This window comes from Triplophysa dalaica, chromosome 2, assembly GCF_015846415.1.
Source record: "Triplophysa dalaica isolate WHDGS20190420 chromosome 2, ASM1584641v1, whole genome shotgun sequence".
Taxonomy (NCBI): Eukaryota; Metazoa; Chordata; class Actinopteri; order Cypriniformes; family Nemacheilidae; genus Triplophysa; species Triplophysa dalaica.
Window position 1 is genome coordinate 50,135 of NC_079543.1, and position 17,366 is coordinate 67,500.

A 17,366-nucleotide genomic window follows, 5' to 3' on the forward strand; every position below is an offset into this window, starting at 1 on the left:
GCTATGTAAATTTTTCAGTAAAGAGTAGCATGAGGCGTTTTATCGGCAGCACACAAAATGGCTGAACGTGTTTAAATAGCATTTGTCATGTTGTGATGTAATAATGTCATTGATGTTGTCACGACGATGAGGTACCAACAGCCATCAGTAAACTAAATGAGTGTCAAAATAAATCTTTCATGTCAAATAAATGTTTGCAGTATAAATGAACAGCGTTGAACAGGTTTAATAAAGCGTTATTGTGTGCTCTTCCTGTGTATAAATGACCGAACACATTAACTCGAGCTTTCATTAGTTTAGGATTACTTTCAGTCTTTGGGTTTAAGAATTTAATCTTTGTCAAATTCTTGAGATCTCACCCGGAGAGGATTTTGCACTGTTGTGAAGTTGAAATCTATTCTAACCCTCATCACCTCTTATTGACTGATTTTACTTCATGATTCAGTTAAGTTATCTATATCAAAAACATTTGAAATGTCCTTTTTGTAATGAATGAGACAAAAAATTGCTGAAGTGACACCAAACTAAACACATTGATCATGACAAAAACCCTTTGAGATCTCCCATCAGCCTCATGTTTTTATTCTGCAACACAAACTATACATACAGAACTAAGAAAAGATCACCTGAAACAAAAACAACAACTCCTCCTGGTAATGCCAACAGTCAATATAAAACCATACACAACGTGTTCTGAAGTCATGATTCTATCTGAACAACATAATATTGCGTTTAATCGAGTAGCTTTGTGGAATGACCCTACTGCTAAACAAACAAAGCTGCTGTGATCCAATGCGTTCTCACGTCAAGCCCGGGTAACGTCCATGAAATAAAAACACTCATAAAACGCCACATAATCAGTTAGGAGATGTGAGATGAGACAAGTCGACATGTCATCATTGGGATTAACTGCAATGTGAAACACTGCCCTATTTTACAATAACAATCGTCCGACTACATCAATCCTTACATAAAATCATGAAAGAGATGTGGCTGAAAGGAATAACTCTGCAAAATGATCCATTTATCCCTTAACGGCAGCAAAGCAGTCAAACGATCTTTTAGCACTTCTTACTTTGGACTTTATTTATAATAATGTGACAGAGACAGATGGGAGGAGTGATACAAGCAGTGGGTCACATGGATGATGTTTGACTGATAGTCACTGATCTTCTTTCTTCAGCTCTTCATATTGCGGTTCATCACCATCCTCTGGATCTTTATCTGCTTCCTCGTCTGCTCTGGAGTTAGGTACCCACAATCCCGATTCAATGCAGCGCTTCATGTGATGTTTCGCCTCCTGCAAGAGTCAAAACACAATCATCACACAATGGCAAAAGTCCAGACAATCTTGTCTTTGTCATTCAGGTGGGTTATACTGACCGTTGGATCCAGTTTGCTGATGGCGTCCTGCAGCATCTGAATGTCTTTGTCATCAAAGCATTTCTGCAACTCCTGCCATCAAAGCATCACACCAGTGTTATGAGACACAGGTACACAGACACGTGCTTTATGTTACGTCGTGGCCGATCAGTGTATTACACAATTGTTTCTTTATCAAAAAGCATGACTGTAGCCTGATATTTCTTAGTTTTGCATCAGTTGTGCACGTCACACACATATCATCAGGGTTTTTTTTAAACTAGAAGTGATGCTGCAGAACCCTAAAGAGAGCACACAGTCAGGTTAGCAAAGATTCCTAGAGGGAAGTTCACCCAGAAATGAAAATAAAGATATTTGGAAGAATGTTTTCAGTTCACTTCCATAATAGGAAAAAATGTAATGTTGCCACAGAACTGTTTGCTTTCCTAAACTCTTTAAAACAACTCATTTTGTGTTGGACAGCTAACATTCTTTCAGTTATCTTTCTTTGTGTTAAGCAGAACAAAGACATGTATTCGTGTTTGGAGCAACTAGAGGCTGAGTACAGGCGAAGTTCTTGCACCATTTAAAGTTACATTTAGTCATTTCTGTCCCAGTAGCAGCACAAAAGAATAATTTATTTTCTAGGAGTTGCAACTAATTGTTTGCAGACTAAAAGGTTTTCTTTACATCAGTTATGTGGTTGTACTGTTTAGAATACTTATGTATAGACTGTTTCACGACTAGTATTAGTATTCCAGCCCAAGAGTATTAAAACCCTTTGCACTCCAGCAGGAGTGTCCGGAGGGACGTGCCAGGCATGTGGGTTTTATTGGGGTTGGGTCTAAATTGCTCTACAGCTTTCTAAGGGGTTGTATTGTGCAGTTGGTGTTCTTACCGAAGGCAGAGACTCATACACCTCTACAGGATCCAGACCGCCGGGACCGAGACGCTTCTGACGTTCCTCCTCCTCATATTCTTTCATGGCTTTCTCAATGCGGATCTTGGCCCGGCCGCGCACGCGTCCCTTAAACGACTCCAGCTCGTCATTAAAGGCATCCTGATATTGCTGATCTGCTGTCTGAAAACACACCTGACAGATGAAAGCAGCACTGACACACACACACGTAAGAGTTGCATCCACTGAACACACACTCATGCAGACACACACCTTGATCTTGGTGAAGAATTGTCGAAAGCAGCCTCGTGGATCCACCTTCAGACTCTTGGCAAGCTCCAGAATAAACTGCATGACGATGGTCTGATGAGCCACCTGCTCCATGAGAGCGTGTTTCTGCAAGACAAACACACACATCTGAAACGCACAAGACACACACACACACACATACACACACATACCGGCAAAAACAAGCAACTCCGAGACACACAAGTTACCTCCTCCACCTCCAGGTCGATACACATGATCACCAGGTAATTGGCGGTCTCTTCACACACCAGGTGTGGATTATCAGACAGATATTTCTGCGAGTCATCCCAGCGCCTCAGCATACCTGCACACACACACACAATAACACACACCTTTACAGTGAACACAAATCATTTCTATTCATGTGATCATTTTCGTTCTTCTCCGAACATCCCACAGTGGTTTCATTACTCATTCACGTTGAACACAGAAGCTCAGAAGAGATTTATTTGACAGTCATTGCATTCGTTCACTCTTTATATTTCAATACTGAACCCAATCTCAAGCCAACAGGCGCTCACCAAAGTGTTTGATTTGTTTCTCATTTTTCTCCACAAAGCTTTTGTGTTTCTGCTCTTTCTCCTCTTCCGTCTCCTCCTTCACCTCAGGTTTGACGTTGACGACGCTCTGAGAAACACACGAGACACGTCTGAGATCACACATGATGTACACAAACCCTCCCTCAGAAGATCACAGCTCTTGTGTGTAACACACACCTTACTGAATCCTTCTTTACTGAGCGTGTCCACGTTCCAGGGCGTCTTCTTCTCCTCCTGACGATGATCATCCAACTTCCTCTGCCAGGATCTCTCGTCTTTCTTCATCTGTTTCTCCTCAGCCTGAGCTTTACTGAGTGCCGCTTTACTCTCGTCTGTGGAGGCGACGCTGAGCTCCTGCACGCGACGCTGCACCTCCGCGAGCTTCTTCTTACTCTCCGCCAGAGATCTCTCGAGCTCCAGACCCTTCTGATTGAACGCCTCCATCCGCTCCATCCGAGCCTGACACACACACACATATTACACACTGAATGAAGATTTCATGAGCACTACTGTAAACACACACACACACTTATGATTGTGTGTACCTGGTGTCTCCAGCGGAATAAACTCGGTGTGTCTATATTCGGGTGTGTATCATCTTCATCATCAGACACCTCGATGTGATCCCACACACTGTAATCGATGGTCGTCATGACGTCAATACTGTTAATCCCGCGCTAATCCGTCACTAAAATAATTTGACTTTCTGATAGTTCTGTAATATTTGCTGAAATATACGCGTTTGTGTGTCTCGCGCATCCACCGCTCTTTCTGGAACTCTCCTTCACGTCCGCTTCCTGTGACATCATCACTGAACGCCGCGCACCGGTTATACGTCAATGTGCGTGACTTTTTAAAATATGTTTTTTAATGTATGGCTTCATAAATATTTTAAAATCTAGATTCCATACGGTTTATTTTTCCACAATATGTTTTTTCACACTTTGGAGGTAAACACTTTATGTTAATGTGCAATTACAGTACATTAAAGATTCCAGTGAAACACTCATGGACTTTAATATTCACATTTACATTTATGCATTTGGCAGACGCTTTCATCCAAAGCGACTTACATTGCTTTATCCTAAACATTTTACAGGGAAATCAGGCTTGTTAGTGTCTTATTCTGAGCTTCTTTTCACATTTCATATTCCTGTTTCCCCTAAACGCTTTGCTATAGTTATGTGAGCGATACCATCAGGTGTAAAAATGTTCTTCAATATAGCAATCAATCTCCATTTAGAGTGACTTCTTTTCCTGGGCCATTAGAAACCTATAAAACATGTTTTTCTGGAGAAAAAAAGGTTAAAAATGATCAAATAAGATCTAATTTTCTTCATGATATTGTTTCCCCATCTCGTGTCATTTATTATTGGAATATTTTTTTCACAAATTTGAACTGGAAAACTATTTTGTCTTTGCATCATAAATATTTTCTTACTAATAAAATAAAGGAATCGTCATTCAAAAGAATTAATACATTTTATCCCGTCAACACTTATTGGTGAAATATAAAAGTGAAATTGATACAAGATGTTCATTTTGTAATGTTCATTTATTTTGGTCTTGCCTTTATACTGAAAGAATTTTTAAAAGATATTAGCTACTTTCTTTATGAGAATATAGAGCGGTTTAAGGATATTGTTTTGGGATATTATGACTCTGACCTGAACAATGTTTGTTTTATTGTGAATTTAATTTTTACTTTGAAAATTTGACATACATAAATGTAAATTCGATAACAATAAGGCAGTATTTCTGGTCTTCCGAGAGATCTTAAGCTATATCTGGATTCTATTTCCCCTCTTTAAATAAGAAAGCCATTAAGATGACTTCCGTTTGTAATCACTTTGATTTGTATACTGTAACTCATGTATAATTGAAATTCTTACCAGTATGTTTGGTTTGTTTTATTTTTTATTTATTTTACTTGTTATCATCTCTTTTTCTTTTGTACATTTCAATCTTTTTCTATGTTCTATGTTGATGAAATGGAACATACTTTTTACATCCTATATGCGTTGTAAACTTTGCATATGGAAATGTTTACTTAGGTTTTACCTGTATGTGAACATGTCCTCTTGTATGTTTTTGAAGTTCAGTAAAATTATAAAATAATTTAGAGGAATAGGATTTTAGACAAACAGCTTACTGGAAGAAACAATAATACACTAAAATAACCACATTTAGAGAGAGAGGGGCACATAAACTTTGGTTTCTTTAAACAATCAAAGATCTTAAACAATTTCCTAAAATCACATAGAAATAAATGAAATGGTGGTATACATTTTCTCCACATATGTTAAGATAATATTTGTCCAACAATTAAATCAAGTTTACGAAATCAAAAATAGATCCCCCTTGAGAAACAGATTATCCTGCAATTTTCTCAAATTTTATTAATGACAAACTATATACATTATATCATGCCAATTTTTTTAAGTAACATCACAATAAAAGGTTCAGTCAACCACATCTCTCACAACATTCAAAGAACTACTTAAACCCATATCTTGTGTGGATACTTGACAGACTTGTGAGAAAGAAACAAAAGAAAACTATACCATCAATCTCTCTTTCTCTCAACAGGTATTGTTCTAGCTTTTGTCGAAACCAGTAACTTTGTATCAGCACTTGTTGTATTATTGCCACTGTATGATAAATCACTTATTGCTACATGAACTCTCAGTAAGTCACTTCGGATAAAAGCATCTGCTAAATGAATACATGTAAATGTAAATATAAAAGAAAAGATGGTCAATGGTATCTGGATATGAAAGACAAAAACCACAAGGATCCATTTCATAAAAAGATCTCCTACAGGGTAAATCCCAAAACATGAGTCTCTTTTACTTTTGGAGTCACAGGTTATATGCTAAATAAAAATAAAAAGCATTCTCTCGAACTGAGTTTTCCACACCTTCAAAAAAATAACAATTATATTCGCCAGTATGACATGTTTATATTCTGTATAAATGAGTTTATTATTGCATTTACTATCCAGAAGGTCAACATTCTCAAAGGGGCAAAGCTAAACAGGGTCTAACTAAAGAATAAAAAAAAGACCTTGTTTTATCCTTAACAAACTAGAGGTACAGCTTTACATATCCTCTTCATATCCTTTGAATGTAATTCTAACTTTAAATTGGTTAATAAAATCGTTGTAAGATAAAAAAGTTTCCATTTGCATCTAATATATTGAGAATAAAGACGATAGCCCAGCTTCTTGAAATAGAGACTTCCAATTAATAAGCTCAGCCCTGTTATTCCAAAGAGTAGAGTTATCACGAGAAGGGTTTTAAATATCATTTTCCAAAACAGCAATGCTTGTTTCTGAACATTTCCCAACTTCAGTAGAATTATTGGGATACCTTCCACTTCTTTTAAAGCACAGTTTTGGATAGCCATCTCACATTTTTATTTATTTAAAGTCAGTCCTGATGCCTTAGAGAAGGTAGACATTTGTCAACAACAAAAGGAAGCATCTCTTTATTCCTCAGAAATGTGTCAGCTGCAAATTGAGTGATGGTAAAAAGTCTTACCAAGACTATCAATACCGATACTGTCTTAAAACATTAATTCCACTGCTAATAAAGTAAAGGTGAAATAGGGCATTCGGAGTCCTCATTTATTTGAACTCTGGGTGACGGACCTAAGTTTAGAGGAATTGTACTGGAAATATCATTATAAAACATGGAAGTTAGTTTACGAAACCACCGTCCGAAACCAAACATTTCTAATGACTTTAACAAAAAAGCATGTTCAAGCGTATCAAATGCCTTGAAAAAATCTAGAAGCTTTACTTTAAGGATCTTTCTTGAGTTTTTTGATAAGCCATATAAAAATACTTTTTTATAACTTAAATATTTTACTTGTGAAATATTTCACAAATACTTTAACCTCTTGTAACACATAGGGCTACTAAAACTTGAATGTATGCAAATGTTTTGTGTTTTTATATCCTTTTATTTAATATGACTATTTCATGTCATTGTGGGGTGGTTAACTATAGTTATTTCTTTATTCATATTTTCTCCTTGCTGCGGTTGTGTTTCCTTTTTATGTTATATTTTATTTATATACGTATTTACTTTTTTGCACTGTTTGGTCATCTTGAACCCCCTTGGCTGTTTTATTTGATCTTTTCTGTTTATCTTCTGCATTTTCTGAGCAAGTTTCAATAAAAAAGACGCAGTCACATTCCTTAAAGGGGGCAGCAAGCAGTATTTAAAACTAGAATAGATAAGGATAGAAAATAAAACAATATAATATAATATAATATAACAAAATACAATACAATATATTTTTTTTTTTTAGGCATTTGGCAGACGCTTTTATCCAAAGAAAGTATCATCATCATTTTTTGATTTCATAACAATAAAGATAAAATAATAATACAAATAGATAAAATTCCAAACAATTTCATTAAAAGTTATATATACTTTCATCTTACACTAGCAACTTATTCATTACAGTTTCTGTTGTTGTAAAACCCTTTTTGGTGCTTTTTTTGTATATTTAATAGATTAATTGTCATAAAATATCTATAGATGTCAATGTAATCTTCAGGCATACTGTGAGACAAGCACAGTGATTTGTGATGTTTAACTGTAATGTCAGTATAGAGTTCTGGATTTGATGATGTGAAAGACATGTAATGAACTCTACACATTAAACTTTCGGCTTCTCGCGTGTTTGATGTTCACAGTTAAGAAATCTCATTCTCTTTCAATTGTGTACATGGATAAAGTCATAAATGGTTATAGATAATATTATTGGATTTCTATATTCAGATTGAACAATCAAACAGGCTTATGATTGGTGACACAGAAATACAAAACAAACAGTATAATGACTTCTGAAAGCACTTTCTGTGATGTCTATTTGATGTTTTTTTATTCTGTACACTAATGTAATTCAATTTAAGCAAATAATTCACACGTGTGCCGCGGTAAATCAATCTGCAAGAGTAGATAAAGAAGACAGGTTGTGCAGAAAGACTCCTCCGGCCCAGCAGAAGATCCTATCATTATTTACTAGTCAAGACCAGCTAAACTGAGACCAAGTCAAGAACACGGCCTAACTTCTACTTCAGAAATATCCATATAACCTTAACAAGTCTAAAATAATAACCTAACTGCACATGTGTAGGAAATTCACCAAGGGTTGTGTTTGTTTTCTTCTAGAAACCAATTAATCCGTAGAAAAAGAGCAAAACTTGTGTATGAAACTTCAGTCACTCAACATGAACTTCTGGTTTAGAGAACGTTTGGATAGAATCACATCATGCTCATATTAGTGTAAATCACACATGTTATAATAACACAAGTACTTTTTGCAATTATATCAGATTTTGTGTGTAATTGTATTAATTTGTTGACATTTTCAAACATACCCAGTTCATTACTGTCCCTGCACAGAAATAGCAAAATAAATCACATTTGAATCGAGAAAATGATTGAATGAATTAGACGCAGAAACCTCTAGATCCAATCGCATCAATGGTGTTAACGAATATATCAGATGGGGTTGTGTTGTGGTCCTGAAACCTCTTCGTCTGAGAACAAGACAAGGCAAGACCGCGATCTTAAGACCGGTCTTGAGTACTACCAGAGAAACACTGTTTACATTGGACACATGTCCAAATCTAACACCTGCCAACTGTATATTGTTTGATTAAAATGCACACATATATAGAGTATTATGTGACACTACTGTGTGTCGCACAAGGTATCAACATTTCATCCGTCTGTGTCACAAAATCATGAAGATGCGCGTTAACTAACTTATGTCATAAACTACTGTACTTGTGAGGGTCAATTTCTCATCTTTGGTAAAATAATGATTTTCTTATGTAGGTTACTAACACACTACTAACCCCCGGCCCTGTTAACATCCGTGACACATGTATATTAAAGCTTTGTTTTTCAACAGACATTTATAAATAAAACTGACTAAAGTAGATATTTGATTCGTCTCGGATTCATCAAATTCTGTGTTATAAAATTGACTGGCCGACCTGTGAGTCTGACGTCAATGAGTGGCATGTTCAGTTTGGACCCTGTGTGACGGTACAGAGATGAACTGAGAGAGAGAGAGAGAGAGAGAGACAGCCAGCCGGGTAAATGTGTGTCAGTGTGAGCAGGAGAAGAGGCAGAAGTGAATGAAGAAGGCCAGCAGAAGGATTGTGGGAATGCTGGAGTGTTGAGAGAAGGCGCATGACAGCGCTCTGCGTTTGTGTCGCGGGCCGTTGCACAGCGGTGTGTTACAGCAGGTGATGCAGACGGAGTTCACCTTCCCTGTACAGAACTGCTGATATCCAGATGATGCGATCAGACACGCCCCCGACGACGCACACGACTTCCTGTAGTGAATTCCTGCACACACACACACACACGTCACTCTTGTGACATTTTTTACAAATAACACATCACACGATATCTATTTCATCCACAATTTATGAAGCAAATGAAATAATCACAATGAATAAATATGAAACTGTTCTCCTCCAAAAAACTGTTTATCATGACAACAACAGTGAGCCGTAGTGTCATCGTGAAATGATGTTACGCCAATCAAAATGTTTCTTTAGTCAACTTAAGTTCAAGGACTTTCACATGTCTGCATTGGGCAGGCGCTTCAGATACTGACTTGCAGTGTTCTGTTATCAGCGTGTGTGTTCCATAAAGCCCAGGGGAGTTCTCACTTGATCCCTCTTCATCACACAACGCATTCTGCACGTCTACATGTGCAAATGAACATCTTTCACTTTGATTTATAATCATTTCAACTGTGGGGGTCTCTCTCAATAAGACTTATACATCCATGGTGGGGTCCCACACAAAAAGACCAATGGACATTTGTATTATCTTTGGTCATCGTGTGGTCGCTGAAGCCAACTACATCAAGATACAAAACACATCATGACGCAGCATCTCACAATTCAATACACATTACAGGTTTTCTCAATTGCCAACAAGCATGGGTCAAAACTACATCAACATTTAAAAAAAATATCACACTGTCACATTAACCAACATTAACCATGATTTTATCCCTCCAAAACTAATTTATTATAAATAACTCTTCATTTGTCTCACAATAAGCTTGTTACACCATAGCACCTTGTCACCCAGCAGCACATTGACCTCAAACACACTACGCACATTGAGTGTTACACACTGCAGATTTACTAACAACATGTAGAGAATGTGAGGGGAATATCACCCAATAAATAAAAGAGTCTGATCACGTCTGATCCGTCAGCATGAGTGTGGTCAGTCGAGCGGAGACGTCTATGTTCAGAATAAAGCCACACTAGAGAGATTGGAGAGCTAAGACATCTGAAAAAAATCATGTGGTTTAAAAGATGAAAACCAGATCACTCCCACAACCGCCAACACAGCTGAACACTGACATGCTACTACTTCAACCCTGTCCATGACTAAATCCCCTCATTTTTTAGAAAGAAATAGGCTACAGTATAAAAATGATTTGTAAGAATTGTAATGTTGTTGAAGAGAAGCTTGATAACATGAAAAAAAAGCCAGCACACTTCTGTGTTTAATATGATAGGAGTTATTTCATTTATCCATCATGCTGAATCATAAACACCCCAGCACCGCTGATAAATCAACGCGCACCCTATAATAACCATCAACAGTGGATCCTCTCATTGAACGACAGCTAAGCTTGGCAATAGCAAATAGAAACTGAAGTAAATATTATTGTGTTGGAGAAGCTCATCTGTTGAAAGAATGTTGTGTGTTAGCAGTGTAATGGTTGTGGGTTTGACTTTCTGTGAGCGCATGCACACGCGCACACACACGCATACAAACACACACACACACACACACACGACAGTACATAAGGTGTTTTACCGTCCTCCATCACCAGCACTTCTTTCTGACACATGTCCTGAACATTCACTGTACAGTTGACAATAAACTCTGGAGACGAGCAGTCGTCCTGCCGAACATCTTCACACTGATAACACTGAATCTGCAGCCCCGCCGCACTCACACCTACACAAACACACAACAGTGTGTATCAATGAGGAGACTTGTGTTGGTTTCATTGGTTCATTGAAGAAATATGAATATATATAAAAGTGATTGACTTTAACACTAAACACTGACGGGCAGTTCACCCTAAAATTACACAATTCTGTCATCATTTGCTCACCCTCGGGTTGTTTCTAACCAATTTTCATTTGCATAGTAGAAAACAAATATTTGATTGTGTTTTATTCTGTTGAACACAAAATGAGAAATTTGGAAGAATGTAGAAAAACAAACAGTTCTTGGGCACTTTTGACTACATTTTTATTTTTCCTGCTATGTTTGTTTGATTAATAATATAGCACATTTTAATATAACACCAGGTTGCCCAGAGTGCTTCACAACAATACAATGACATACACAGATAGAATAGACACCAACAAAACACATAACAGCATGGACACAACTTAAATGAGCTAAACCTGCATTACACCAACTCATCAATTGGTTTTAAAAGATGTGCTTCTAGCTATTGTAGTCAATGATGTTCCGGAACTGAAATAAATGAGCAAAAATTCTTCCAAATATCTTCTATCAGAAGAAAGTCATTTATACAGATTTGAACACCTTAAGGGACTGTAAATGATGACAAAATTGTCATTTTATGGGGGAACCGTCTCATTAATGTTACTCTGCGAAAGACAAAACGCCTCATTATGTCGATTGTATAGTATAGATGACTAAATATAATCAGATCTAGGATCTATGAAGGCACGGCCGGTTTCACAGACAATAGCTTCAGCAGGACTATGTCTCAGTTTAATCACTTGAATTAAAATGCCTTGAATAAAATCATCACATATGCATCTTGAGATGAAACAATGGCACTGGTCTATCTTAAGATATGGGTCAGGGCTATTTATTTTCAGTTAAGACAGCTCAAACTTTATTTTAGTCTGGGACTTTAAACCCGAAAGATTGTCAAAAATCTTATTCTCACCAGTGTCACACACAAAAAATAATAATAATAAATCAAATAAATATTACACCTTATATAAGTGTAATTAGGTGAATTTCTGTCATTGTGATTTCAATTATAGTCAATAACGATAAACAATGTCTCCAGAAAAAAAACGATTCACATAAAATGTTTTGACTTATAATTGTGACTCAATTGAACTTAAAATAAAATACTCATGTGTTGCACTTTTGACCCTTTTTTTACATTACATTCATGAGAATCACAGTGAGAATCTTATCAACACAACAGGCTTTAGTGTTTTATTAAAGCACAGTCATTTTTCTGTCATTCTTCTTTTCATGGAGGACAACAGAATACATCAAACAATTTCTTACATGATTCTATAAATCTCTTCTCGAGGAATGAAATAAAAGCAGTAATGACGTTGAATGTTAAGCTAAACGAGAAGACATGTGACTGCAGTGATGATGGTGATTTAATCTCAGATAAGAGCACAACACATAAATCACATCTCAACATAATCACATTTCAAACTTCATTTCTCCAAACATGACACAATGAAGCGTGCGCGCGCGCGTGTGTGTTGACTCACCCGCCGTCAGGATGATGAGCAGTAAAGTCTCCCAACGCCGCATAACGGATCCGCTGCCGCTCACCGCCGCTCCGACGCGTCCATTCCTACCGACCGACACACACACACACACACACACACACACACACTGATGCGAACGAGCAAACGCGCGCGTCAGACTGACCGTAACCGACTGAGAGCCACAGCACGAGACGATGATTCCCGTTACCCACCGCACGTGACGCGAGCGCAACTCACTTTACCGGGCGTGATTCGCGTCTGAATGGAGAGAGAGAGAGAGAGAGGGAGAGAGTGTGAGACAGAGAGAGAGAGAGAGAGAGAGAGAGAGAGAGAAAGAAAGAAAGAGATTTTCCTCAGATGTTAAAGTGTGAATGTCAGACTGAAGTTGTGTCATCTACACACTGAGTCTTGTCAGTAAACTTCAGCAGATCATTATTGTCGTTGCAGAGCTCTCTTTGGTAGACACACACACATAACAACATCTGTTTATTATTATCTGTATATACTGAAGGCTATTGGTTATATAATTGACATTATTGCAGCTGTGTGTGTTCTCTGGTGTTTTTGCAGGACCTATTACAGTTTTTTCCAACTGCTTACACACAAAATCTTTTCATGTCACATGCTTTTTGAAACCTCTCACTCAAAGTGCAAAACTACACACCAAATCTCCAAAACCATAAGCTATTTCTCAGCCTTTGACTCAGTGTTTATTGCATAATACACTTTTTTCAAAACACTACACACAATTCTCTACCTAAAACACAAAAATCTAACAGGAAGTGATTTGCTTTCCTTTTCCAAACACAACCAATCAAAATGCTACACTTATTCACCAGGTCACACACACACTCCTCACATGTGGAAACACTAATTGCTTAACTGATCACTATCCAATCACTGCTTTATGGTAGTATTGGCCTATAAATAGATCAAAGGTCAGATTACCTGTTTTGAACAATGGATGCCAACAATGGACAGAGAGCAAGAGGAGTAGGAGGAGTAGGAGGAAGAGGAGGAAGAGAAGGAAGAAGAAGAGGAGGAAGAGGAGGAAGAGAAGGAAGAAGAAGAGGAGGAAGAGGGCGAGGGCAAAGAAGAGAACGAAGGAGAGCAATCTCTGATGAGATTAGGGCAACACTTGTTGATCATGTGATCAACCACGGTTTGACCATGAGAGAGGCTGGAATGAGAGTCCAGCCCAACTTGAGTCGATTTACAGTGGCGTCAATCATTCGAACTTTCAGAAATGAGAACAGGTGTGGAACTATCTAATGACTATTTTAGCTATAAAGTAATGTACAGTAAAATACCCATAACTACATAGTATTGCATAAACATTTGTAATTCTAAACCATCCATTTACTGCACTGCATTGAATGAATGAGGTTTGTTATCATGCTGTACTACAGTTTGTGTTGTAAGTTGTTTGAAGTTCCTATGCTGAACACATACTGTGTTTCAATTCTGTACAGAGTGGAAAGGCAAAGATATCATGGAGGACGAAGACGCTTGTTTACAGATGTTTATGGTTTTGTTGAATTCTACTGTATAAAACAGTAATCTTTGGCCTAATAAATATTTTCTGTTGGTACATTGCAATTGTGTTTACAGTGTACTTGTTACCACTCTCAGCGGATTACTTTCACTGTTGAACATTGTATTGAAATGTAGATATAAGCCCATGAAAGACCAAAGAGCTTTAAATTAAGAACAACAGTGTTTACATGGTATATCGAAACTATTCAGTATTATGAAAGAAGTGTTTGCCATTTGATGCAAATGCTTCATTCTGACATGTGTTTATGGTATTTTGAATGCAGTGTTACATTTTGAAGGAGATGTGAGGCATTTTGCATTTTGTGTGTTCATTTTTGGGAATTGTGTTTAGAGTTTTGAGAAAAGGTGACATAGTTTTGAAAACGTGTGTAAGCCATAAGAAAAAACTGTAACAGAAATGCAATACACATACATATGTGTTCAGAAGACCTTACATAATGAAGCGTTATGTTTTTATTCTCTTAGAATGAGCTTTTTCTATACATCGCGGGTCCACTTACATGTTGTTTTTACCTGCTGTGGCGATGTGGTGCAATCGGTCCAAAAAATGCAAGAATGTGAGGTGTGTAAGGGCCCATTTTGGCATGACGGAGGAGAACCCCATGCTGTGAAATGGCAGCGCAAAGGGTGATGTTACCCCCACGTTGCCCTGGGACATTGATTTCCTTCTTGCTTTTGTGAGGTTGAACCCTGCTTCATCAATATATATGAATCCATGAAGAATATCTTCAGATTCCATATGCAAAACTCTCTGAAATACAGTGAAAGACAACATTGTGTTGTTAAGGATGGGTCTAGTACATTACAGTCAATGTAAAAAAGTAATGTGTGGACTGTGCAACATCACAGTGCTAAAGTGAACAATAAAAAGCTCCACATAACCATGTCGCAGCCGTTTGACCCTCTCTGAATTCCGCTCAAAAGACACTTGATAAAGTTGTTTCATTTGAACCTGATGTCTTTTCAGGATGCGTGCCAGTGTTGACTGAGACCTGATGGACATTATTGAAAATAACATGTTCACCGATAATGTTTGCTTGTAGTTCTTTGAGGCTAATAGCATTATTGGACAAAACCATGTTTATTATCTCTCTCGCTTAGTCTTGTGTGAATATGGGCCTCCTTCCTCCTTGTCGTTCCCGACCCTCAATCCTATGTAGAGAATAAAACATGTAACTTACTGTCCAATGTCACAGGAAGGGTCATCACAAGTGCTGATATGGTGCATACAATAAGCGGCTGATTACTGTTACTGTACACCAGAGGTGGGTAGTAACGAGTTACATTTACTCCGTTACATTTACTTGAGTAAGTTTTTGAAAAAATTATACTTCTAGGAGTAGTTTTAAATCACTATACTTTTTACTTTTACTTGAGTAGATTTGTGAAGAAGAAACTGTACTCTTACTCCGCTACATTAGGCTACAATAAGCTCGTTACTTTTCTTTTGACCTCTTTAAAATTCTACGCGTCATTGTTTTATTTTGACAGAGAGTGAGACTTCTGCCAAAGGCTCTACCATGTGACTGTGTTTCACCAATCAAACGTAGTTGCGCAGTCTCGTCACGTGACCATACTCAATCTCAGCGGTGTTCGGCGGGACGGGTTAGTTTACAGTCGTAGCAAAACTAAAATGTCACAATCAACCATCGGCAATGCAGACACAGCCGAGGAGGAACACCCCTGTCCTCATATTGAAAGCATGTTTACTTTAATAAAAGTGCGAAACAGCAGCTACATTATGCGGTGTCTTCTGTGTCTCCCAAAACAAACGGACATTTCAGCATTCAAAAACTCAACATCTAATTTGAGGAAACATGTAGCGGTTTGTGTTCTAAAATCGTTTTTTTTTTGCTGTGGATAGACGAATGTTTGTCTTTTAGGTAACATATGTTTTAAACATTTCCTATATATATTATGTGTGGAACGGTACATGTATTTGCATTGAACCGAAATGGTATGGGCGTCACGGTTCGGTGCATACATTTAACTTACACAGAAAATAACTTACACGGTATAAAAATAAATAAAACTCGCGTGCAAATTAATTAATATAATGCAGAACTACTGTTAGATACGTGGGTTCTTTAGGGACACTTAATCTGTAGTCCCGCTTTAGCTCTGAAGCGGGCTGCGTTTGCATTGCAATGCTTTAGTATGTTGTGTGAGAGAGAGAGAGAATGACGTGGGCGCTATCGAAAAGTCACAAAGTGTTTACTTATATCTGTGTGTGTGTATGAGGCGTGGGCAATATCGAACAGTGGAAACATAAACATTTTCCATCATTTTGTTTATGCAGGACATCATTCAAACTGCAAAGTGTTGAAGTTACTGTTAAATAAAATTTTAAGGAAAACAAATATATTAATCTGAAATGTAGCAAATTAACTTTCAAATTAATTGTTATTTTAATTTAATTTAGACTTTTCAGTCATCAAGGACTCCTGTTCACTGAAAAACGATCACAGCTTCACAGCAAGAACCTTGAGAACCAACTACTGTTGAAGCTTAATAGTGACATCACTGAGTAATTCTTTTGTGAAGTTGTTTGTTTCTGCATTTTTTGTCACAAACACACACACACACACTCTCTCTCTCTCTCTCTCTCTCTCTCTCTCTCTCTCTCTCTCTCTCTCACACACACACACACACACTGTATTTGTGTCTGTCTGATTGAATGCTTGTTAAAAAATAAATCAGACGTTACTCAACAGTTACTCAGTACTTGAGTAGTTTTTTAACCAAGCACTTTTTTACTCTTACTCAAGTAATTATTTGGATGACTACTTTTTACTTTTACTTGAGTCAAATTATTCTGAAGTAACAGTACTTTTACTTGAGTACAATTTTGGGCTACTCTACCCACCTCTGCTGTACACAGATCTTCTTTTACCTGTTTTCCTGTCGAAAGTCCTTATAACAGATGCCACTGTATATCTGCTAAGATTTGGCTGAAATCTCAGTCCAGCCTCCCTCAGCGTCAATCTGTGGTTCACAACATGGTCCACTAGTGTTGCATGAATGTCATTTGATAAGTTTGGTCCTCTTCTTCTTTGTGCATGTTCTCCTCCTGCTTCAGGTCTTCCTCTACCTCCTCCTCTGTGTACTCCTCCTCTCACCCTCACTC

The 17,366-nt window shown here is 37.5% G+C and overlaps 2 protein-coding genes across 4 annotated transcripts; both read right to left on the minus strand.

Moving 5' to 3' along the window:
• Nucleotides 1-552: 552 nt before the first annotated feature.
• Nucleotides 553-3,918, minus strand: cdc37 (cell division cycle 37 homolog (S. cerevisiae)). The gene is made up of 8 exons (XM_056735704.1): nt 3,654-3,918; nt 3,286-3,567; nt 3,091-3,196; nt 2,758-2,873; nt 2,534-2,656; nt 2,261-2,443; nt 1,384-1,455; nt 553-1,300 (listed from the first exon to the last, which is right to left on the minus strand). Exons 1-8 carry the CDS (start codon nt 3,759-3,761, stop codon nt 1,163-1,165), a joined length of 1,128 nt encoding a protein of 375 aa, XP_056591682.1. The 5' UTR covers nt 3,762-3,918; the 3' UTR covers nt 553-1,162.
• Nucleotides 3,919-5,131: 1,213 nt separating this feature from the next.
• LOC130433486 (ly6/PLAUR domain-containing protein 1-like) lies at nt 5,132-15,464 on the minus strand. Of its 3 annotated transcripts, XM_056763403.1 has the most exons (6): nt 15,421-15,464; nt 14,740-15,231; nt 12,895-12,940; nt 12,683-12,809; nt 10,989-11,132; nt 5,132-9,485 (listed from the first exon to the last, which is right to left on the minus strand). In XM_056763403.1, the coding sequence occupies exons 4-6, from the start codon at nt 12,723-12,725 to the stop codon at nt 9,241-9,243; spliced, it is 432 nt and encodes a 143-aa protein (XP_056619381.1). In that variant the 5' UTR covers nt 12,726-12,809; nt 12,895-12,940; nt 14,740-15,231; nt 15,421-15,464; the 3' UTR covers nt 5,132-9,240. The 3 variants fall into 3 exon arrangements, with proteins under 3 accessions (XP_056619381.1, XP_056619373.1, XP_056619364.1); XM_056763395.1 differs by having other exon boundaries at nt 12,683-12,940; nt 14,753-15,231; XM_056763386.1 differs by having other exon boundaries at nt 12,683-12,940.
• Nucleotides 15,465-17,366: the final 1,902 nt, after the last annotated feature.